The sequence below is a fragment of the Daktulosphaira vitifoliae genome, unplaced genomic scaffold (assembly GCF_025091365.1).
Source record: "Daktulosphaira vitifoliae isolate Bord-2020 unplaced genomic scaffold, ASM2509136v1 Scaffold_4, whole genome shotgun sequence".
NCBI classification, from domain to species: domain Eukaryota; kingdom Metazoa; phylum Arthropoda; class Insecta; order Hemiptera; family Phylloxeridae; genus Daktulosphaira; species Daktulosphaira vitifoliae.
This window is the reverse complement of record NW_026099575.1, coordinates 24,425,823-24,451,008: the sequence shown is the minus strand read 5'-3', so window position 1 is coordinate 24,451,008 and position 25,186 is coordinate 24,425,823. Positions and strand designations below refer to the sequence as shown.

General features: G+C 26.5%; 4 protein-coding genes and 1 long non-coding RNA gene across 9 annotated transcripts in view; 2 read left to right on the top strand and 3 right to left on the bottom strand.

Annotated features, from left to right (window-relative positions):
- LOC126905923 (triple functional domain protein) overlaps positions 1-10,914 on the bottom strand; it is a 69,370-nt gene extending 58,456 nt beyond the window's left edge. For all 3 annotated transcript variants that reach the window (XM_050686072.1, XM_050686074.1, XM_050686073.1), the window contains exon 1: positions 10,675-10,914. The gene's annotated coding sequence lies outside the window, so the exon portion shown is untranslated. The remainder of the gene's footprint in view (positions 1-10,674) is intronic.
- An 884-nt stretch (positions 10,915-11,798) lies between these two features.
- On the bottom strand, positions 11,799-15,119 carry LOC126904466 (maternal protein tudor-like). The gene is made up of 2 exons (XM_050683512.1): positions 14,937-15,119; positions 11,799-13,832 (listed from the first exon to the last, which is right to left on the bottom strand). Exon 2 carries the CDS (start codon positions 13,688-13,690, stop codon positions 12,125-12,127), a length of 1,566 nt encoding a protein of 521 aa, XP_050539469.1. The 5' UTR covers positions 13,691-13,832; positions 14,937-15,119; the 3' UTR covers positions 11,799-12,124.
- Positions 15,120-15,544: 425 nt separating this feature from the next.
- LOC126904468 (U6 snRNA-associated Sm-like protein LSm5) lies at positions 15,545-16,966 on the top strand. The gene is made up of 3 exons (XM_050683513.1): positions 15,545-15,808; positions 16,468-16,664; positions 16,830-16,966. Exons 1-3 carry the CDS (start codon positions 15,763-15,765, stop codon positions 16,860-16,862), a joined length of 276 nt encoding a protein of 91 aa, XP_050539470.1. The 5' UTR covers positions 15,545-15,762; the 3' UTR covers positions 16,863-16,966.
- Positions 16,967-17,898: 932 nt separating this feature from the next.
- On the top strand, positions 17,899-21,402 carry LOC126905211 (uncharacterized). Its single transcript, XR_007703896.1, has 4 exons — positions 17,899-18,331; positions 19,182-19,291; positions 20,401-20,548; positions 20,686-21,402. It is a non-coding gene; the product is annotated as an uncharacterized LOC126905211 (long non-coding RNA).
- On the bottom strand, positions 19,350-25,142 carry LOC126905209 (uncharacterized). Of its 3 annotated transcripts, XM_050684723.1 has the most exons (5): positions 24,874-25,127; positions 24,364-24,438; positions 23,843-24,279; positions 21,399-21,487; positions 19,350-20,283 (listed from the first exon to the last, which is right to left on the bottom strand). In XM_050684723.1, exons 3-5 carry the CDS (start codon positions 23,867-23,869, stop codon positions 19,941-19,943), a joined length of 459 nt encoding a protein of 152 aa, XP_050540680.1. In that variant the 5' UTR covers positions 23,870-24,279; positions 24,364-24,438; positions 24,874-25,127; the 3' UTR covers positions 19,350-19,940. The 3 variants fall into 3 exon arrangements, 2 of the variants coding, with proteins under 2 accessions (XP_050540680.1, XP_050540679.1); XM_050684722.1 differs by lacking the exon at positions 24,364-24,438; XR_007703895.1 differs by having other exon boundaries at positions 21,399-21,477; positions 23,843-25,142.
- Positions 25,143-25,186: the final 44 nt, after the last annotated feature.

The following is a 25,186-nucleotide window of genomic DNA, read 5'->3' as shown; positions in this document are numbered from 1 at the left end:
AATAATCGTAAACCTTATACGCTCATAAAATCTACTTAGTATGTTTGATACAATCGATTTTTATTTTATATGGTTTCTTTGAATTACATTACTCGTTTGTAATTAGGGATTAATCGAAACAAAAACAGAAATTACTGATACGTAGATCTCATTTCTTAATAATTATCTAAACTTCTGTAAGGTTATTCTAGGTCACTAAAAGTAGCTATCAGTATTACTCAAACAAGAAAACCTATAAACAAGTTGGACTATTGTTATTGAAATTAAATTTTATAGGTTTTTAATGTGTAAAATATATCTGAATTTAATTGTTGATACTTGATTCGTAATCAAAAAATGACTGTTTTCACGGTTAAATAATTTTTTCTTCAAACATTTTTCGTCCTAATTAAACATTACACAAGACTCAATAAAGTTTCAATCCAACATATACTTTGTATAAAACTCATATTTTTCTGGACAAATGTCATAAAAACTCTGACCGCAAATGGTCATGATGAATTGAAAATATTACGACGAGAATAATTTAGTATTTGGGTTAATTTGCAATAATCTTTATTGGTCTGTGAACCGTTTCAAAAAGTAAAGGTAAAAAATGTGAGAAAAATAGCACCACAGTTGCTCTATAAATTTTCCTGATACGACGATTTGCTTAGTGTGTACATAACTTGTATGGAATTAAGTACAGTCGAACGATGCCCGTCTACTGATAATTAGTTCATACTGAGCCTAACACGCGTGTTTTGTGTTAACATATTTAATTACTTTCCCAGCACCAAAACCGTAAGAAATACAGCTACCAAATTTTAATGAAAGATTTATATTAATCTATTTCCCAGCATAATGAACGTAGAACATATTTAAAACGTCGATAAACTATTATTTCCACAAACTTACTACTATATCATGTAGGTGCGTTTGAAAATAAATCGTGTCCTTACTTATTGTTATCTAATAAAATTACAGTTATATACACTCGTATACATATATTGTTGTTTTTGTAAAAGTGTATTGTTGTCAAAGAAAATTAGTCCAGTTAATATTATGTTGTCTGTTTTTTTATAGGTTCAATAGTTCACAGCGTGCCAGTACATATCCGTCAAACATTGTTCATTGGCATCAAAATATGCTTTGGGCGGTTAGCCTTCATCGATTCGTGAAATTTCCAATCAAGTTTTTTTTTTTGCACGAATTTTACCAACAAATATTTTTATTGGACGAAAAATATTCAATGTGTGCATAAATTCACTTCTAAAGCTTACGCACACATGTATTTTTTAGTGTTTCAGTTGCTAATTACGACAACGAATAAAAGTAATAGGCAGAGTACAAGTCTTACACGTCTCTACACCCAGAGAAAAACCTCGATCTATATAATAAATTCATTGTTCAATTTGATAAATATATCATTACTATTGAATCAATGATATATTTATCAATATGATATTTTTTTTTCTTGTCTTGAACAATAATTATTTATAAGAATAGTTATTTTGTTCGTATTAATAAAACATTATCATAAACCCTTGATAAAATTTCTCTTTCAATTTTGATTGAGGTTTTTCTTTGGGTGTATAAGCCAAGCCTTCCATCGATTAAATCTGATTTATTCGCGTTAAATAATATTAATTGGTAGGGATCAGAATATTGCAAGCAAAATATACCAATTTTCATATTCTTGTCATTCTTAGTTTGTATTACAAACTAAGAATGACAAGAATTTAATACATGTGAAATCATGTAAAATATTCGAACAAAAGTTTAATATTAAATTTATTTAACCAAAAATGAATTGAAAATGCATTAGATATACAGCAAATTAAATAATATTTCTTGTTAATTCAAGACAAAATCTGACAATTTTCCCGATCTCTTTGAAAATTTAATAAAAATCAATTCAAGTTACAAATGAACGAAGTTTGAACAAAAATGTGAAAATGCATTAATAGTAAATTAATCAATGATAAAATATGATATGTCAACTTTTCATAATTGGATAGGATTTTTTGAATATTTATCACACTTAGGTTAAAGCTCGAGGTGTAGAAAAAAAGTCCTAGAAAGCATTAAAAAGGAAATAGAGAAATAGTTTAAAATCAACTAGAATTCATTAATAATAAGCTTAAATCAGAATACAGAAACAGTAATGGTGGGAAAACGGCTCAAAGATTTTTTGAAAACGCAGAAGCAGACAGTAATATAATTGGGGTTAATATGGAAATTATCAAAAGATTAAAAAAAAAAACTTTCATTAGAGGAAATTACAATAAGCTCAGACCTTTTTAAAAAGTATGCATTAAAAAACGCATATTTATATGTAGAAAAATATCCTTAGACACAACGTGTCACACATTATATACAAATTACTAATTATTTATATAAAAACGAAATTTTGCCAATAGGATAGTTTAGTGAGGAAGCCACAAGAGACTAATAACAAAATGTTTAAATGGTACAGAGAAGTACTTTCTATTAAACAAACAAATGAAAACACAATCAATTGTTGATCTAATCGGATCCTCTGATAACAATGTATGTATCAGCCAATTATAAACTAAAAGAACCTTTAGGTAAAATGCACTAAAATTGTTAGAATCACATTTTTCGATAATTCTCATACATTTTCAACATCGACATTAACAGTTTATTAAAAAATAAATAATATTTAATGTTTATAAACTACGAACTACAAAGACCCAAAAAATAGTTTTTTTTTTACCAGTTTTTGATGTCATTGACGTCTCTGTGTGAGGGTCAGAAAAACCGAACGAATTGATTCATGTGAAGATTCATACACAAGTATTGATAGAACTCGGGCTGGCTCTGATTAAAGTAATATTCAAGAATATTATTTATTAGTAATATGTCTAGCAACAAAAATGTTTGATAAGAATATGCGGTTAGAAAACTGATGAACAAAACATATATAATAGCGATTATTTAATCCTCATGTGTCTAATCCCAACGAAGGCAATTGATCATATTAATCTTGTGCTGTTTCTATAATCACTTCCTAAAAATTGTTCTCTCTTCAATTAGGTTCACAATGGAATAAACGTCATTTAAGTCATAGGCTTAAACGTGTAAATTATTATTGTTACTTTATAATGAGCGTTACACAACTCGCGCGCATTGTCATTCATAATTCGACACAACAAATAAATAAAACAACAGCGGGTGATAAATTACTTAAATGTTTAACTGGGCGTTAACGATCGTTTAAAACTCTTACTATTTTCGAGACTATTGAATTCGATACTTCTATCAAACTCAAGTCTAAAAATGTATAAACATACTCGTTAGTTAAATTATTAGAAAGAAAACACCTTTTTCTCCTAACCATATTCTAAATAAGAATTTTAAAAATGTATTCATTCAAATACTACTGCAAAACTTTCAAATCATAATTGATACTTGAGTTCCTAGTATCATAACATTAATATATTTATTTAAAAAAAACCAAGTTTTTCTCCGCGAATTTAGAAATTCCCTAGTTTGGAAAAAAAATTCTCGAGTTTGATATTTAACATGATTAATTTTTTTTTTTACATATCGACAAACTACGATAAATAAAAACATCCATGTTTTGTTTTTAAATGAATATGAAAAGAAAGCTTATTTTTAAATCAATTCGTCTACTTGAATTTTAGAAATTTTACAACTTGCAACGTCTCCAACAAACGTATTTGCTATTTATTTTAAGTTAATACTAAACAAACACTTACTTTAAAGAATTCTTCTTAATTCCATTATGGGATTTAGTTGAAAATGTCGTAACTTGAGTACCTAAATAAATCTTTGTTTTCGTCTGCAACCGGTCAAGTTATCATTTATCGATAGGGGTTCTCAAAATACAACACAATCATGCTAATCGTGCTCTTTAAATCGAAACTTGGTGACAAACATTCAACGAAACCTGATGAGTAATCTCGCTATTTAAAAATTAAACCGAGTAGATGATTCACCTTTAGATTTTTGAATATTGCTTGTGCTCAACAAATTTATAGTATAAAACGATTATGATGTATCACATACTATGAGCAAAACTATTGATAAAAAGTAGCGACCAGCCAGAAGCAGTCTGATACAATTCATCGTCAAACTTGATCGTTTAATAACAAGATATACTCCCAAAAAAACATCATAATTATAATTAACAATAATAAATTACCGTAAAAGAAATCGCACAAAGTTTTTCTTATAATTATTCTCGATGACTCTCTCACAGCGTATCATTTTTATTGGACATAGGCCGGAAACAATTCCAATAGTTATTACATAGAGAAATCGTTTCCTTTCGATATATTTTTTTTTTGTACACAGGTGACCTCCTACGCAGTACCGAACAACAAAATTATCTATGAATTGAGATCTCCGAAAATCGGGCAGCAGATTTATCAACACAAATCCCTAAGAAGCGTCTGTTATTCCCCCCCCCCTCCTTCTTTTGTGGACGTATAGGAATTTCTGTCAAGTGATGTTCAATAATAACATAAAAGTATTACACGCGTGTGGGAGAGTGAGGGTGTCATCTGAATGCGAGGAAACAAGGGGTGGTAGCGGTGCTTGGACACCATTTGGACGATAATCGGCAGTGACCGTAAATCATTTACAATAATAATAATCATAAGAAAAGCGACACAATAAATGCAGACGGAGTTGGAGCGAACAAACGATAACATACAGCGACGCCACAGTCGAAACGTTCTTATGTCATGTACGCATAGACGATACGCGCGTATAAACAACACACCGGCATGGCGGGTGCTGACGGGCACATTTTGTGGTGGTGGGGGAAAGTGAACGAGTATTATTATTTCGGAATTCGGACGGATGCTGTACACGGTAAGGTTAGGTGTTTTTGTTCTTTTACACGGGTACACCCTATCAGCGGTACACACACATATAATAATGCTCTCTCTCACACGGACGCGCGGAACAGTTGCTCGGTCAAATCGTGATGCATGCCCGCCGTCACCACAGAGTTAAAAAAACTAGTTGCGAGACGTCGCGATCAGTGGCGGAGGCGGTGTAGGATGGTAATAATTTTGCGATACCGACACCGCTTCTGCTCGCATACCACTGCTCGAGCAGCACAAATCTGCTAAACGTTTATTCGGTTAACATTTTTCAAATGATTGCATAAATACTGCATTTAAACATACACGAGGGACGGTGTTGAATGTTATGGAATTCTATTTCCTGGAGATAAATAGAACCGCTACCGCAACAACGGAAAGAAGTTTTGCATAAATGTCTACTTACACTATTATTATTTTCAACACGTGACCCAATTTCTACCAGTTTACCAGATAAGACTTAGATAGCCGTAAATGTACACTCGTATAGCCACACGGCAACAGATTACAATGGCACGACAACCTATTGTATCACTCGATACACACGACTGGTGAGCAACTACCAACCGTGTGGTTAAGCCGAAATCATCACAAGCATTTGCATTATTTCACTCCCAAGAGATGCGCAGGAATTTGTCATTTTTTTATTGCTCACTTACCCTCGATCCGGAATTATTGTTACCTAACGGTTATCGTTTTTTTACTGAAAACACAATTACGATACTCGCACCACTTCCTGTAGTGGTCTACTCAAATTTATGAAATCCATTTTAAAACTGTGTTTATTTACCAACAATTTTACAAACTATTAAAAAGTAATTAAAATTAATTTTACGAGACCGACTCGAAAAGTATTACGAGTACTCGCACAAGTTTTAATGGTTTCGAATACAAAAAAAACTATAGTAAATGTGGAAGTTAACATACTTGATTTAATAAAAAAAATTGTTACGGACATTATTTTTATTTCGCTCAAAATTTTAAGTACGGTAGAAAGAATTTTCTGAGTTTGAAATCTTCCACCTAAGGAGAATCAGATGAAAAGTACTAAATAACAGATTGAAAATGATACTTGCAAAAAAACATAAGCATACATGAGTTAAAACAATATATTTTGGGACCATATATACAATACTTAGCTTATAAATGCTCAGAGACATAAATAAAGGGAAACTATTAGTCCAATATTTCTCATTGTATTCTACAGAAGCTGTTATCGTTTGAAACTTAAGAGTTTACATTAATTAGGTCTTCTAATGTTTAGCATCTAGAATATAGTATACGGTGACTATATTATTTTGTACATTGGTATCTTGGATAATTAAAAAAAAAATGTTACATAAATTACAATAATGTTTAGTATAATTTTTATATTACAAGTTGTAACCAACTTGAAACTTGTATCTAAAATATTAAGTCAATTTTAACCATGTAGTTTATATTTTGTTATTCCGACAGCGATTAAAATAAAATTCAAAACACAGTAATACATCCAAAAAAAATATTGATAGACAATAAAAATGTTCAATGTTTTAAACATGGTTTACTATAAATTACTAACTCTTTAAGTAAGATTTAATACAAACTCCTATCAGACATCACAGTAATCATCATCATACATTTCCGCCCACACAACATTAACTGTAAACACAAATCGACGTAGCAGTACAACACTATATTTGCAAAAAAGGTTATTTTTATAACTGTATTTGAATCTGTATAGATTATTCAATTGTATAATTTTAAAAATATAAATCTAGTAGCTACTATAAGAATAAAAATATATTTTTAAGCGGTCAATTTAACAAACGAGTTTGCATAATTTCAACAACAGATTTGGACTATATAAATGACCAAGTTTTTACAAAATGGAGAATTAACCTCACCCATCAAATCAATTTTTATAGAAATTTGATACGCATATGCAAAGTGATTGCCCACTCGCTCGATTCTATTAGATGCTTTTAAAATACAATGCAATATGAAATAAAGGTTTACAAACAGGATATTGCTGTCGAAAAAATAAATCTAGTAATTATTTTATGCTTGTACGCCATTTTTAGGGAATATTGAATAATGTATTGAAAAATATGAACGAGATAGGAACAGATAAAAAATCATGTAAATTTATGTCTAAATGTTTTTAAATAAACTTATTAACGAGATTACAAGACACGGTAAAGGTTTTCGATAAATAATGATTGCGCATTTATTGTTATTCAACTAACGAGCATACATCATGAAGATGTATGATAAATTAATAAACGAGTCGTAAAATAAAAAAGTGATAGGATGATTACCCACTCGGTCCATTGTGAAACTTTATAATTATTATTGCATTCTTAACGAATTCAACTAAGAATTTTTCTTATATAATAAACTCTACAATATCAAGAGAATCAAAATGTCATAATTTTATTAAAACACGCTTTCTGATAAATGGTTTGTGTTATTTTTAATTGAATTTAATTTGTATTTAGTGAGACCCACTGGTTTTCGCCGCCATAAAGCTAATAAATATTTGATCTACTAAGACAGCAAGAGTAATAGTTACTTCAAGTGTTACTTACATTGTCAGGCAATCAGTGCTTGAGAAAATTGAAAACACAATAATGAGACGTTCTCACATGAATGGTATTTTAGTGTTTTAATTATGTAACATTCTAATATTAAATCAAAATTATATCGTACTTCAGATAAAATAATAAAAGAATGACCAATTACTTTTGTATTATAATTCAACCTATTATGATCACTTAACAAATTAGACAACAAGTTATACTCATAACAAATCTGTTTTGTTTTTTAAATTCATATTTGATCAAAATTTATTTATTTAAATATCAATTAATAAACAAAAATACTAAGAGTTTTAAAATTTAAACTTTTCTGTTGAAAAATTGTAAAAATCATTTAATAATAGATATGTACCATAAGGTTTGATGATAATAATATAATTTTTATATAAAATACAACCGAATATTTTAAGATTAATAATTATTTCTATGTAAATAAAAGGCTTCAAATCTTGAGTGCATATATATTAGCATCACTATAAATATTAAACAAGCACAATTCTATTGGTAGAATTACATATATTAAGATCAAAACACAATTGTTAAACATAACTTATGTTTAAATTTTCATCAATCTTTAATAAAGTTTTTTATTTATTAATGGTATAATTTAAAAAAATTTAGGTTTGTGCATCAGTTATATGAAAGGTTTTCAGAAATGAAAAAGATTTGTTTAAAATATTTGAAGTGACCCACCAGAATTTTTTGATCCTAACTGCTCCCAGTTAATACATTTTGTAAACCATCATAGTTATTTTCAATTTAACGATTCAAAAATTTCATCTGAATTTCTTTTTGCTAAATCCTTGGTTTTACAAAAAAAAAAAAATCCATTCTTAATTTATATGACATCATATTCAGTCTAAAAGATTTCCCAGTAGCGTTCACAGAAACAATTAAAATAATATCATTGATTCTAACTTTAGTAATCACTACCACCTCAAATGAAAGATTTTTCTCATCACTTAAGAAAATAAAATATTATATTAAGTCAGCTATGGGAGATGAGCGATTAAGTAGCTTATTGGTGGTAAGAGTCTAAAAAAAAGAATCTGCTAATGTCGGCCTAAATGATACAGTGAATTAATTTGTTAAAAAATCGAAGATATGCTTTTATACAAGTTTGTTTTTTATAAATATTTTGTTTTATAATAGTTACTAATATTGATTTTATTGTTTACATGAATATACCAGGTATTTTAATTTTATATTTGATTGAGTTACATCATTAAATTAAAATAGAGAAGGAAAAATATAGCTATATAAATTTATATTATTGTACCTTTAAAAATTCATTAATAGCTATATTTTATTATATGAGAAATAAATTTGGTATGGTATGGTTTATAGGCTAAATGGCCAACCAAAATTTTAGCATAAGAAAAAAAAAATTTTAATGACACCTTGAAAATAAGATATGCTTAATTTCATTAGGTACAGGAATACTATCTAATATATTATTAAATATATCATGACTAAGCCTAAAAATATTTTGTTTTAGAAGTAGGATATCATAGAAGTAGTTTTCATTCAAAAGTAATTATTTTTCATATATAAAAATACATTTAATACTTTCTGGAAGCAATAAAGTTTAATTCATAAAATACAGTTGAGTCCGTTTTCTCTTATATAAGATATTTAAAGCAAAACTACATACTAACCTACTACAAAAAATTTTTTCATATCAATTTAAAATTTAAAAATTACTGTACATGAACTTTACTTCATTATTATCTTTGACTTCAAATATAATAAAATATAAAACAGAAATTCTACTACAGAAATAAATGAATAAAATGTATTAATAAAATTTTTAAATACCTATTATAAAATAATTTCTTATACAATTTTAGAGAATAATATAAAATTGAAAAAACAATCTCAATTTACAATTGGATGACAAATAAGATCAAAAATATTATAGATACAGCTCACGGGTATATAAAAAATAATTAAAATTAATAGTTTTGTTCAATAATAGAAAATATTTTTTTATAAAGCAACATTTTAAAAATCAGAAAAATGAATAAATTAACACTAAGACACCACAATTAGTCTAAAATTCTCAGTTTTTGAAACCAACATAACCTTCATAGCATAGTAATGGAATCCAACCGCAGTACTTTTGTACCAAGACACAGCATATTATATACAGAAGGTTATAAATTTTTAATTTGATAAAAAGAAATATAATTGAGTAATGAGCCAAATTTTATCACCTTTCTATGAAGACTTTAATTAGGTTATTAAATTAATAATGTGCCATGTGCAAGGAATAAAAAAATTAAGTCAATCCAATAGAAATCAAGTTCAAAAATGTATAAAATGTGATAAGTGTCAAGTAATACCAATATATTCGATTAACAATATCGACAAGATAACATATCATGTCACAAATCTAAGATATAGATATTAAAACTAAAAAAAAATATTATAATTCAAAATGAATAGCTTTGTACTTATTAGAGTGCAAAATAATTATGTATTAACATAATTAATTTCTAATCTTAATAAACTTTTATTTTCCAAAAACTGGATCGTTATTAAAATATTAGCAACACCTTGCACAAAAAAATCAGCTCATAACTTTCTCTGAGTTATCTCAAAAGAAAAAAGATCTCTAAGTTTTTTTATCTTCTTAAAAAATTAATTTAACTATTTATTTCAGAGAAATTAATTAAAAAATTACATTATAACCATCAATTTTGACTATTTTGGTATTATTTTTAGACATTACAAACGATTAGGCATTTTTAAAGTATATTAAAAAAAAAATTAATTTTTGATTGATTTTATGTACGGGTTTTGGAATATTTTCATTTTGTTCCAAAACTTATTTAAAAAACTAATTTGACAAACTTTTTGTTACACTGGTGATACTAGAGTAATTTGTTTATAAAAAAAAAATTCTATAATGTTCAAAATTGTTGGATTTATAGTATAAAAAGTAATTTTTGGAATAATAATGTTTTCAATCTCTGATTTATAACTATCATAACTGAATTGAAAAGAAAACTGATATCATTTAAATATTATAATTCCTAGTCATAGATTGAAATAATATTAACTCATAGTGATAATTTAAAATGATAAAGACAAATTATTATTTTTTTGTGATTTTAAAATACACATGAGATTTATTTAACTAGATTTATAATTATACAAAATAAAAATAAAAACCTCTGTGTAAGTTATCTCACATAATCCTAAGATTAAGATTACAAAAATGTAAAACTTACTGTGCTTATAACTGATGCTGAAGTATCATTTTTTTGAGCACATAATAGCTAGTTTACTAAGGTATCCTATTGATTCTGTTATGCACACCATACACAAATCAAAACGAACATAAAATACTGTTTTTAGAAACTAATTTTTCATAAACCGTTGTTTGCGCACGACGACCATGTAAACACACGAAACAGCGACACCGAGTTCGATGCGCCCGGACGACGTTACAGCTTGTGCTGTGAATAGTGTTCCGAATAAAACGCTCTTATACCCTAACGGCAACGCTAAGAACAACTATTGGGTATTAATTGGACAGCAACGCTATCTCACCGCAATTTATTGCACGCTGAACATATGAGAGAGGACCTATGTTCTCCGTTAATCATGTTTTAATTAAATAAGAAAAGATTTGTCTAGCATTCGATCTTTCCTATAAGAAAATTGTACATGGAAGCAACTCATAGAGAATCATAGAACGAGTTCATTCTCTAAAAATTGCCAAATTTATTAACATGGAAATCGACAAGCGTGAATTACAGAAGTATTTTAGTTAAAATAGATTTTTTTACTACTCGATTGTGCAAACATAAAGTGTCAGTGGTATTTAGAAAGGATTCTAAAAGAGCTAAAGCCACCACTATTGAACAAGCTAAAATTACAAATTAGGTAAAAAAAACCCCACTAAAAAAGGGTTATTAATATTTTTTGGGTATTAGCCTCATTTAAAAATCTTGAGTACGCCACTTAAAAAAAAAAGAGTAATTCATACTATGACGCGAAACCAAAGGGTGGGGAATAGGAGTAACGCACTATCAAAAATAAATTTTTTATGAAAAATGACTTTTCTAAGATAGCTCTATAAAAATTATATTAAGCATACTTCAAAAACTTCTGAATCCACGCCTGTTAATTTAAATTGATTATATAGAATATTTAAAATTTGTATAGTCAAATGTCATACACTAATTTAGTAATAATATTTAAGTTTTCATTTAATTAATTAAATTCATTTAATTTTTAGTATTAAATAGGCAATTTATTTAAAGTCAAAAGTTAAATAAATTTTAATTTTACATAATTGGTAATATTATTTAAAAAATGTACAATAAATTCGAACAAAAAAACTTAATACAAAAACTGACCATATTAATACGAGTTCATAACAAATTCATAAAGTAAATAAATAAAAATGAATATTTCTACATTTGGAACAAAAAACATAATATAACAAAATGAGTAATAAAAACAACAAATTGTTTAATCTTACAAAGTAACTATATATAACCATTGATTATTACATAATTAACAAAAATGTTCATTCTAAAATATATGAATGAATTGAAAAAATAAAATTTACATACACTTACTCAAACTTAATTTTATAATAAGCACGCAATATGAGGAAATTTTATAATTATACATTAAATGGAAATTTTTTAAAATTTTATTATATATAGTTTACTCTTTTTTAATCAAACGTGATACATTGATATTATTTTTAAAAAGTACTATATTGTGACCAACAATATCATTGTGGGCAGTTATGATCATATCAAATTCAGTTTTACCACCATCACATAGTTTTCTTAGTTTACTTGAACTATATGAAATTTCGTCTAAACCAAGAGAACCATGCATCATCATTGTTTTTAGATCTTGAATACATTTTGGTAAACCAAATAATGCATGAACAGCTGATACTTCACCACACATATCAACTAAAATTACATCCATCAATTTTTTTGGACAAATTTTAACTAACCTAACTCGTACCCAAAATCCATTTATATTTGCTGCATACATTTTACCTATTTTTGGTTTAGAGACTATACTTAAAGATTTAGCACTAGCAAGTTCACATAAAACTTTACATCTACCTGGTGTCATAACCTGTAATGTTAATGCATTAATATGTGACACCTGAGTGACGACAACAGGATAAGGTTTTATTATATCAATAAGAGATAAACCATCTATAAAGATATCTACTAGACAAGGTTCATTTCCTTTTAACACAGACATTGTAACAGATTGATTACAGCTCAGAGACATCTCATCAATAAAGCTATTCAATAAACTATTATTACAAAGCATTTTTATATTATTGGATATATTAAGTTTACATCGTATAATAGTAGGAGGTGTAGACTTAAGAAAACTGTTAGCTTCATAAATATCTGTACAGGTTCCCTTAATTCCATAATCAATAAAATAGCAAAAATATAAACCATCGTCATGAGTATTTAAGATTCTTATTCTATACCAGTTATTATCATCTACACTTTTTCCTACTGCTACTTCTCCATATTTTATATCAATAAGAGGATTCCATAGTTGTTCACTATAAAATTCTTGATCAATTTTTAATTTTAGTTCTTTTAAAAGATTTGTTTGGGCATAAAACTCATTGAATGTTTTAATATGTACAAGAGTGACAGGTTCCTTGATAAAATCTTCATTAGTTTTTTTTGGTTCTTCATTCATAAGTGGAGTAATACCAAACTCTATGACATTATTTAGTATTTCTTTTAAGTTTCTATTATTCCACACTATTTTTACCAAATAAGGTGATGAGTTACTAATAAACTCTAATTCTATTTCATTTGAAATCATAAATTCATGAATAACTTCAAAAACACTATTATTTTCAAATAATACTTTTTCTTCAGAATCAACATCATCAAGAATGCAATGATAAATTACTGGTTTTATATTTATTAGTTTTTCTGGTAGTTGTCTAATATTTGAAGATTTATCGGAATTCCCATAGTCAATAAATTGAACTGTGGTATAACTCTCTTGAATATCTCGAACCTTAGCTCTATACCACAAACTATCATCATCATATTGAGCTGCTACTAAATCCCCAACTTTAATACAGTTTAATGGCACGAGATCATTTTTAACTAGTTCAAATGATGATGAAATGTCTTGGATTACTTTTAAGTCATTTGAATTATAAACATAAAAATCTTTTAATGAATTAAAGTATGATATTTTAGCTTTCAATTTTTCACCTATCATATTGGTTAAATCAAGACTTTCATTGCAAAGAAATTTGGTTTTTCACTTACAATTGTAAATTTTAGTATTCTGTTGAATGTCATAGAATGCTTTCAAAAAAATTAAATGAACCAATTTATGTCAAAAAGGATTCAGATGAGCCCTGAAATAAAATTTAAAAATGATTAGTAAAATAGTAATGTATGCAAAATTTCTATACACAGAAAAATCAATTTTGTATAGACATTAATTATATAAAAAATTTTTTTTTAATTTTGAGAAGAGAAAAATTATTTGATTCAAAAAACTATAATATAATACAGTCAAATAATAATTTTTCTTCATCTCTTAAGCATAAAAACCTTGACTTTAATTTTCTTAAATGTAAACCCTGCCCCTGATTTATCTTCATTATATTAGAACAAAATAATTTGAAAATTTTTTGTCTATCATATCATACACAAAAGATGATGAGATAATGTTTTTTTTTTTTATAAAAATTAAAAATGTTTAAGTTTCTGAGAAAATGAGTGTCGTACCCAAAAACAGTAGATATATACTGTTATATAATACATGCTCTGCTAATATCACTTTACACAAAATAAAATACTACATTTAGAACACTTAAATTTTTTAATTTATATAATTCTTGAGCAACTAAACTGTTTTTATCAAATTATGTTTAATTATTATCATTTTAAAGATTATAAAAATATTAAATTTAGAAACTAAAACATCAAATCACTTAGTATGACTCTCTTTATTGAAAAGGAAATATAAATATGTATATATTGATATGTATATATATGTATAAACGCTCTCTCAATAATACTTAGTTTTTTGGTTACATTTACTTTTATAAAAATTTAACTGTCTTATATTAATTATATATTATATTTATCTTATAAATCTTAATTTATTGTCATCATTATTTTGTTGTCATAGTTTCTTACTCTATGTTTTACATATATGCATGTACATTATTTTTTTTTTCTCTTCTTTTTGTTATATTATGTTATATATTTAGGTTACCATAATATTATTCCTGTAAATTGCCGTTTGGCGTTAAATAATTAAAATAAAAAAAAATATATAAGAGCTTACAAAACGAGTTACAGATTAAAAAAAAACTTTCAATACTTCATAAATTAGCAAATATATATATATGGAAAAAAATAATACTCATTCTGATTTTCGACGTTTAAATTAAGTTTCAATTTTTCAATGAATAAAAAAAATTAAAGACAAAATAAAATTAACTACTTACTTATAAGAATAAAAAACATTTTAATCACTCTTGAAAATTGTTAAGTTAGGTAACGAAATTAAATTAATATTATAGCTAAGATAATATTTTGAAAAAAATAAGGAGTATGCAAAACTTGTTCGCATTTGGATTAAATAAAACTTTAAATTTAACAGTAAAAAACTTGAATTTACAGCAGACATGTTATGTTATCACATTTCTTATCAATATTCAACAGAGAATCAAAAATTTACAAGGGACCACGTGTACCAGTGTAGACAATTACAAAGCAATAAAAATTGTAATAAAATAATTCACTTGAATTAATTAACATGAAAAATAACTAAAATATGTGTTTTACAATAGTTATCAAAATCCTACATAAATAGTAGACAAACCAATGAATTTAAACATAAAATTTACGTTTCGTTGTTTAATTTTCAATCATATGATGACGTTATATTCCTCTTTAAAAAATAATTATTTCTATTGATACAAGATAATCATTAATTGTAACGTCACTGACTATATGAAAATCATGTGGTCTGTAATGATAATAACCATGTTGCACTTATCAATAGCGTTTTATACACCTTGTAATATTATCACAAAATAGCGCTTTATGTTTGGATTATTTCCTTATTTATGGAGTTATCTCGCGGGCTTTTTCTTACATTATTTAACTTTTGGTAATAATTACATTTAGATATTAGAGCGATAGTTTAACAAGTTAAACTCTATAATAACGTCAAATATTGCTAACTTGTTACGTACTGTTAAATTGTTTTTCATTATTATTGAAATTTCTTTTTTAATTATTTCCTGCAATACTTCAAAAAAATTAGTTATGGCGACTTCTGTAGCTACGAATCCTTCTACCTTACTTCCTCTAGGTAAGCTACATTTTATTATTTTATAATATGTTCAATAATGTTAAATATACTAGTTCGTTCATACTACTTAGAAGTTCATTTACATAGTAGTATATTAAGAATTTAAGCGCGGTATTTCCTCCTAAAAGTTTTTATTGAACCAAAAAAATTGTTCTTTTTAGCTTACCCAAAAAAAAATTTGCATACAATACTTAAAATACGCATAAAAATTAATTTTTTGATATAATGCGAAAATATTCAATTCATACCTAATAATAATCTTTGGATTTATTATTGCAAACATAAGTATATAATATTTTGGCCTCTACATAGTGGTGCCATTCTCTGTACAGATTAACACGCTTCTTCAAAGAATTTCTGTATTTTAAAAAAAACAATTCTTAATTAATTATTTATTCTTAGCTTTATTAATAATGAGCCTGAAAGATCAAAATAACTTAAGAGATGGAAACTAATAAGCTTAATTTTCTTTATCATGTATTAGATATAAAATTTGATATTGGCGTTACTGTAACCACACAGATTTTTCTCAATGACGCTCAGGAATCTTTGATATAAACAAAATAATATTAATGATATCACAATTTAATTTTATAAACATATTAAATTATATTTAAATTTCATGTTAAATTTTAATTTAATTATTTAATCTGTTTTAGAACTTGTAGATAAATGCATTGGTTCTCGAATACACATTGTAATGAAAAATGACAAGGAAATTGTAGGAACATTATTAGGATTTGATGATTTTGTTAATATGCTTTTAGAAGATGTAACCGAGTATGAGTCAACACCAGAAGGCCGACGTGTTACAAAGTTGGATCAAATATTATTGAACGGAAATAATATTACTATGGTAACGTTTATTAAGTATATTTTAAAAACTAAAAGTTAAAAAATTAAATATTGTAAATACAAAAAGCTAATTAAATTTTTTCTCTATGAATTTAATGATATAATATTATAATTATTTTAATAATTGTATATAAATAATATTTAATCAAAATATTTATATTTTCAGTTGGTTCCTGGAGGAGAAATGCCTGGTGAATAATTCAAATCATTTAAATGACACTTATCATTTTTTGTATAATATAACTACTATTACTTCATTTAAACTTAAATATTTGGTAAATATAAGTTTCAATTTATTAGAAATGTATGTATTTTTTATTTACTTTATATTTAATGAGCTCCTCTTATTATCATTAATATACCAAGAAAAAATTATTTTTTTCTTTTTAAGTGTAAAAAACTATTACTATAGAAAGAAAATGAAAGAAGTATAATTTTTTATTTCAGATAAAATATAAAATTAAGGTCTAATTGACTTTTATGCATTAGATAAATAATAATAATTTAGATTAACTAATCTAAAATAATTTGATAAATAATCAATCCTGGTTCAAATTTTGAGGCAATTCCTTTCTAAAATAGTTTTAAAATCTAATTTTAATGTAACAAAAGTATAATTTATTTATGAAAATAGTTTAACAATGACATACAGTGCCCCGTCAAGTTTTGATAGCTTTAATTATTCTTGATCTAGTTAATACATAGTTACTTTTTTTTATAATTTTTACTATTTTGTAATATGTTATAGGCGTATATTTTTATTGTTTGACTAATAAGACAAAATTAAAACTTCTATGAAATTTCAAAATAGTAGTTTTTTTATAAACAATTCTGATGGGTTAACAAAAATTAGAATAAATAATTATTTAGTTACAAGCATTTTAGTACTTAATCTATGAATTGAAATTTTTATTACTTATTAATTACTAATTCTAAAGTTGTTATTGATCCACAAACATATTTTGTAAAATAAATAACTTTGTTTATAAAACATTATTTTTTTTTTTTTATTAAAGACAAAAAAAATATATATAATAAATATATTGTCCAAAACTGTAGAAATTATTTAAAATAAAAAGTAACACAAAATATTTACTAGATCAATAGTTTTTAAAGATATCAAAAACCAAGTGGAACATGTGTATAGTTCAAACTACGATTATAGATATAATCTAACTATTTTCATCCCAGTCATGTTTAATAATAATTAAATACTGCTATACGAACAGAATAGATAAATGAAACATTTAAAATCATGAGCTCATGATGAATTATTTAGTCCGTGTCACGAACTAAGATAAAATAGACTAGAGAGTGTGCAATGAACACGAGTCCTTATCAAACGATCTGGTTTTGTTGTAAAACTTTTGCCGTAAAATGGACAATTTTGAAGTAATGGACAGACATTAAACACTTCTTATTAAAGAGGCTTACACACTAGGCGTTTAATCGCGCGCGTACGCGTTTTTAAAAACGCGGCAATTATTTGTTTTATATAAAACACCCGCATTTAAATTAAACCGTGCACACCATAAGTAAAAACATGCGTTCGGACGCGACCGATCGAGCAGGTTTGATTTTGGGCGATCGGTCGTGACACAGAAAATTTTAATTTTTAATTAATTCCATATATTTGGAAGAGTCAATTTGGAATACAAGTACTTACAGGTAATTTGAAATTTTTTATTTTAACTTTTTGTGGGAAGTATTAATATAATAAAAACAAAATGGACAAATTTATGGGTTCATATTATGTATATGAGGTTCTTATACGTTTTATTAATTGTTTGAAATTAGTTGATCAATTAAATTTATAATTTCAACTAGAAACATTTTGTGATCTTTTCACTTGTCGTTAAGCAATATCAGTCAAGTGGGAGCTGAGAAAAAATGGTAACAGCCACAAAAAAAAAATTAAAATTTTTTTTACATTCCTATGAATACATATTTTTTTATAATTAGGTCCACCTTAGTTTTTTTAAATTATACTCACAATACATAATATCTTTATAACATAGCTATTTTAGCAAACATTGTCATAGTTTTAACATATTATTTCGATTTCAACAAGGGCAGTCCTACAGATAATTTTTAGGAGGGTGTGGATTGAATTTTGCCAACTGTTAGTGATAAATTTGCCGACTAAATTATTTTAATGAGTCAAAGTCCACATTATTAGCGAATACTTAATACTTTTTTAAATACATTCAAACANCAACAAGGGCAGTCCTACAGATAATTTTTAGGAGGGTGTGGATTGAATTTTGCCAACTGTTAGTGATAAATTTGCCGACTAAATTATTTTAATGAGTCAAAGTCCACATTATTAACGAATACTTAATACTTTTTTTAATTTCTGTGGAGATTATAACAAAAGTTTGTGTGCATAAAAGTATATAAATAATATTTTATAAACTTTTTGAGAAAAGTATTTGGGTAGTTTTTTTCAATAATTTAATAATTTAAGTAATAATAATTATTATTTGTAAAGAAAACTTTTTATCGGTGTATTTTTAAGAATCCAAAAGTATCGCGATAAAATTTCAAAATATGTTAACTGGTGCAAAATAGCTACAAGTTTTGTTCCAAATTTCGTAGATTTGGACGAGAAAACAAAACAAACCAAGAGTAAGAAAACATTTAATATATTTTTTATTTACATAATTTTAATTTATAAAATGTTGAAATTTGGTGAAAATCGCTATAGTATAAAAATTATATAGATATACTTAACCTATAACTTTATTTTGCCAACTTAAAGAATGTTCCACTGAGTTGACGTATCACACATAATATTCTCTAAGTTCTTTTGCTTCTGATGGCGCGTTTCCAACACTTTTTTTTCATTAAATTTTCCATTTTACAGTTAAGGGTATCTTCGGAATTATATCCATCTCTGCGTCGCACAAAATTATGTAGAACACATGCTGCCTTTCTTATTTTTATTGCAAAATCCGGAGAAGCCAATATAGAGGTATGGAATATCTTCCATTTGTTTGAAAAGATTCCAAACGAGCACTCAATATTTTGCTGAGCTCTTGATAAACGATAATTAAAAATCCTCTTTTCGTTATTTAACGATTTTCCTGGAAAAGGCCTCAACAAATGTTTGTTTAAAGCGAAAAGCTTCATCTCCAACAATTACGTAGGGTTGGGGTGTTCCTTTTTTGTTTTCGGGTAATACATTTTCAGATGGGAAATTGATTTGATTCGCATAGAGCTTTTTACTGAATGCTGAATTTTTAAAGATATTACAGTCGCTAACTTTTCCAAAAGATCATACGTCAATAATTCGGAAACAATAGTTGGCGTCACAAACAGTAAGAAGTACAATAGAATAAAAATGTTTGTAATTAAAGTATAGGGTTCCACTCTTTTTGGGGCATTCAATCCGAACATGTTTTTCATCTACTGCACCAACGCAATTAGAAAATTGTGTTTTTTTATAAAAACCATCAGCGATGATTAGCCAATCTTCGATGCTCGTTACAGTCATTTCTACAGGTTGTAACTCTGACCAAAGTATCTCACAAGTCTCTCGTATAATGTTTCTTATGGTTGAAAGACCCATTAAAAAATCAAAATGAAGAGCTGAAAAGTTTGTTCCCGTTGCTAAATATCTGAGAAACAAAAAAATAATAATTCCTAAGGAAAAATACTATTTTCATAATTTTCTAGTTAAAAAAATTGGACTATTATCTCAAAAAGTAATTCCAAATGTTTTAATTTAATTGCAGTAAAAGGTTTAAACACTAAATGGAAATCTCTCAGAGATAGTTACAGAAGAAAATGTGTTTCAAAATTAGGTCAGGCAAGGTCAAGCAAAACTAAATACGCATATAGTGATATATTAGAATTCTTACGTCCTACTATGACAAATGGAGAGTAAGATTTTTTTTTTTGCTATTGCTTTTAAATAAATAAGTGAATAATATTGTAAAAAGCTATCAAAATTTATCATAAATTTTACTTCAAGGTATTTGAAATAACAAACGTAATATGATTTTATATTCAATTTGTAGAACAGAAAGTAATTTTACACAAAAAAATGAATATAATGAAAGTGATAATGATGAAATAAATATGGAAGAATACTCGACTGATGATGGAGAAGGCGTCATTGTAAAAGACAATATTGAATAAAAAAATAGTATAACTGTTCAAAAGTCAAATGTTATACCTAAAACAGTGAAACGTTAAAAGAAGAACTTGGAAGAAGGACATTAATTAAAAGACTTGGAAAATCACCTTGTATCTTTCTTAAAAAACAGAAAACCCGAGGAAAATTATTCTGATAAACTATTTCTTCTTTCCTTACTACCACAAATCAAAAATATTCCCGAAGACCAGAAACCTCAATTGCATATTGACATATTAATAACTATCCAAAAAGCTAATTTAGGTAATCATCAAGTTGCTTATTATTATCAAAAACAACATGGTTTAAGCAATATTAATAATTTTCAAATGTCAACTCCTCATAGTCATTCCCTAGCTCTTCATCCTCCTTCTCACAGAACACTCAATATTCAAATTTCCAAAATTATCTCCCTTCAAAAGATATTCCATCAATTTTTCAAAAAACCATTATATATATGATGTCCCCTTCACCGCCTGTTGTAGATCCAAGATCCGACACACCATTAAACTCAACTCCTTCTCACTTACAAACACCAAATACAGAGTCTTCATTTACTAGATAATAAAATTTACATTAAAATTTTCTTTTTTTTACCTCAATGTAACTGTATGTCGCTCTTCTGGTGGTATTGATAATCGTAAACAAGTATCCTCTTTTTGAAGTTTTGATCCAACTAATAGAATCTTTAAATGTTAGATAATTCATATATATTTTTAAATTTAATATTATATGAGATTTTATTTAATTATTTCATCCATTACATTACTTAAAATACTTAACAAAATAATTTAAAATCTTTTTGAAATATATATTTTTTATATTGATCTAGACTAAAGTTTATAGATCTAATTTTTGGCCAAACTCAAAAAACTTAAAGTTTTAACTTAAAATCTACTTGAAATTCTTTATTCAGCTATATGGTCCAGTGGGATAACTGTGAATAGGGATCATTGTAAAAAAGACTGCCATTTTGAACCAAATTAACAAACATAAATTTGAATAAAAATATTTAAGTAAACAATTTTTCTTTAATAAATGATATTGGTAAAATTATTTTTGAGTTTTTTAAATGTCTTACAAACTTTTCCTGATTAATTGGGTTTAATGTAAATTCCTTTAAAATAAAAATACAAAATTTAATTTTTTTTACAAAATTCAATGTCCTAGAAATATAATTTGTTAATTATGTTTAATATTCGTCAGTCTTTTTACGATTTTTACAAATACTCCATTTACCATAAAAAAAATTATAGTTTATAAATGTGTGTTTTAATGTTTTATAATCATCCAGGAAATACTTAAATTGCCTTTTTATGGCAAATATATATATATATATATATGTATATATTTATATATATATATTTAGGTCTAGTAGTAAAATTAAAATAAAATGTTTTTTTTTTATAAAACAAACAAAAACTATTTTTGAATATATTTTGTTCTGTACGTGCAAGATAATAACTAAAAAACTTAAAAATTGAACAAACTAGTGTTGAATTATGTTATTGATTTAAATTAATGATTGTAAATTAATGAATTAAAAATCTTTCTAGCAGTTTAATTTTATTATTACACAATTGCATACGCAGTGGTGTTTTCGGGGTATTTGCGGTATACTTATTAACTATTGTTTTAATAAACGTATAACCAGGCCCGCATTTAGGGGGGGGCATTGGGGGCATTTGCCCCGGGCGGCAAAAATCTTAATAGGTATACAATTTTTAAAAATTAATTATTTTTATTTAATTTAAAATTTTTTCAAACAGAACAATTTATTTTTATGAAACAAAAATATCTATTTCTAAAAAAAAAATATTACTTTATTATTTTCTAATTTAAAACGTGTACAAAGATATAAATGTAAAAGAAGATATATCAAAGCTGTATAACAACATAGACTACAGTTAGTAGTTAGATAATAGTATTGATTATACATAGTAATTTTTATAATCAACAGCACTATAAATAAAGTAGGCGGCAATTTATTTGATTCATGTTTTTATCTAATTTTAACAAAGTATTGATATTTTCTCCCTTAAACTGGTTTTATGGATGTCGTCGGCCGTTGATAGTCGATTATTATTGGAATACTAAGAAAGTTAAAACACAATAATTTGTCTCATTTTTCACAAAATTACTATCTAATAATGTCACACTAATAATGTGTTGTGTACAGACAGCTCATTGTGTTTAGTACTCGACTACAAGTGACCGAGTTAATATGTTGAGGTGTTTTTTTTTATTTGTATATTTTATTATTTATTAACGTATTAAAATGAGAGATGGCAGAAAACGTTTAAGTGGAAGTGCTTATAAAAAAGTTGCTAAATTAAAATTAGAAAAAGAACAAAAAGTCATTTCTCAAACCGCAAAATTAACTTCATTTTTTAGCAATCAATCTCCAATTCGCCAAGTGAAATAGAGACTACAGCTGAACAGATTTTAAATGAGTCTAGTGATAAAAAGTAATTTAAAAATCAAATGTTAACTTTTGTACGTTATTTCAGTTTTATATAAATGAAAAATTTTATAATTTTTTAGTGAACATCCTCTACATAGTACTTTTGAAACCATGGCAAATGAAAATCAATTAATTGAATATTCGGAATTATTAAATACGCCAACTAAAAAACCCAATCCAACACTTTTGGGGGGCGGCAAAATTAAGTGCACCGGGCGGCAAAATTCCTAAATGCGGCCCTGTGTATACCTTAGAAAAATAATATTTATATTGTAAAGTATAAGCTTAAAAATAATAATACACCCTAAAATAAAAGAATGGATTTAATGAAAATACCACTTCAAATACATGTCAGTATTAGTCGTGAAGTACTAAGTACTCAGTCTTGAAGGAATGTACAAAAGAAATTGTTTATTCCCCCCTCAAAAAATTGGATTTTCACAGGGTAATTATTATTAGTGAGGTAATCCTTCCTCATAATGACGCCCTTGAATATAAACCTGCATTGTTCAAATCAATGAATGTTTTTTAATTTTACAGCTAATAATTTTAAAATACAGTAAATAACTCAACTTACCAATTCATCAAACGAGCGTATAGACATACGGTAGTACCTAAAGAATTCTTCGGGATAACTCCTCAAAGTTAAAAAATTAACTCGAAATTGACCATCTCGAGGTCTTTTTAAATTTAGGGGGTGAACTCAATGTCTACGAAGACTTGTTTTTTTTATTTTATGTTTTTTTGTACAACGAAGATACATGGCGTATACAACGCATGCAACTTCTACATCATCTAATGTCTCCATACTTATTTTAACTTATTTTTTACTTTAAAAAATAAAAAAATAATCAGAGCAAATCCACGAGGAATTTCGAAACTGTTATGATTATACTGTAGCTTTTGGCGGGCTAATTTTCTATGTAAAAACGCGTCAAAACGCTTGCAGTATGCACATGAACGGCGTTGGCGTTTTTAAAAGCCATTTTATTGTAGGTAATGATATTATTACGACTGAAATATAACAAATAAAAATTAATTTTTTTTTTTTAAACAAGCAATTATCTCATAAATGTATTCATTAAACATGCTTAATACTTATATGTATCTATAAAAACATGATTGTCGTTCGAGCTCAATTTTTGCCGAGTATTTCACCTTTTTTTGGAATTTCTATAAAAAAAAAATATCGCACTCAGGTTCACACTGACCTTTTAGAAAATCCAATTTTATATTCTATTAATTATAGTAAACAATTTGTAACGTAGATAGCGCTCGCTCTTTATACTCGTTTTCACAAATTACATGTGAATATGTTCATTGTTTGTGAATAATCCATACCACAAACTAAAATATAATAGACTAGTCACAACATGTTTGGCGGGAACGGGTAGTATGATATGGTTTTAATACAAAAATTTTGTAGAAAAGTGAATATTCGGCAACATTCATTACACCTTGACATAAACAAACATGCAAGCAGGAATCCAAAATAACATTGTAAAGAAAATAGAACTATATAGTCAATATTTATAGCAGGATAATTTAATCACAAATGTATTATAATATATAATATATATCTGTGGTTACAATACTTCTATGTAGTACCTGTTTAGTATGAACAGAGAAGCGCATAATGGACCCATCGGTCTGAGTGCATGAACAGTTCTTGCCTTCTTCTCAAAAAATTTAAATTAACAGAAAATTAAATCTGGGGAACATGTGCAGAAAAGTATTGATAATGTTATTTTCATAGAGTAAATGAATAATATTACTCTATATCCTATTTTCGTATTACTTTATATTAGTAATATTTCTCAATCGTTATTAAGTAGTAACGAAAAATTTGTTTAACGGCACTATTAATTGATAACACAATGTTCTTGATAACGCATGTAATTATTGGTTTGTAATCCATTTT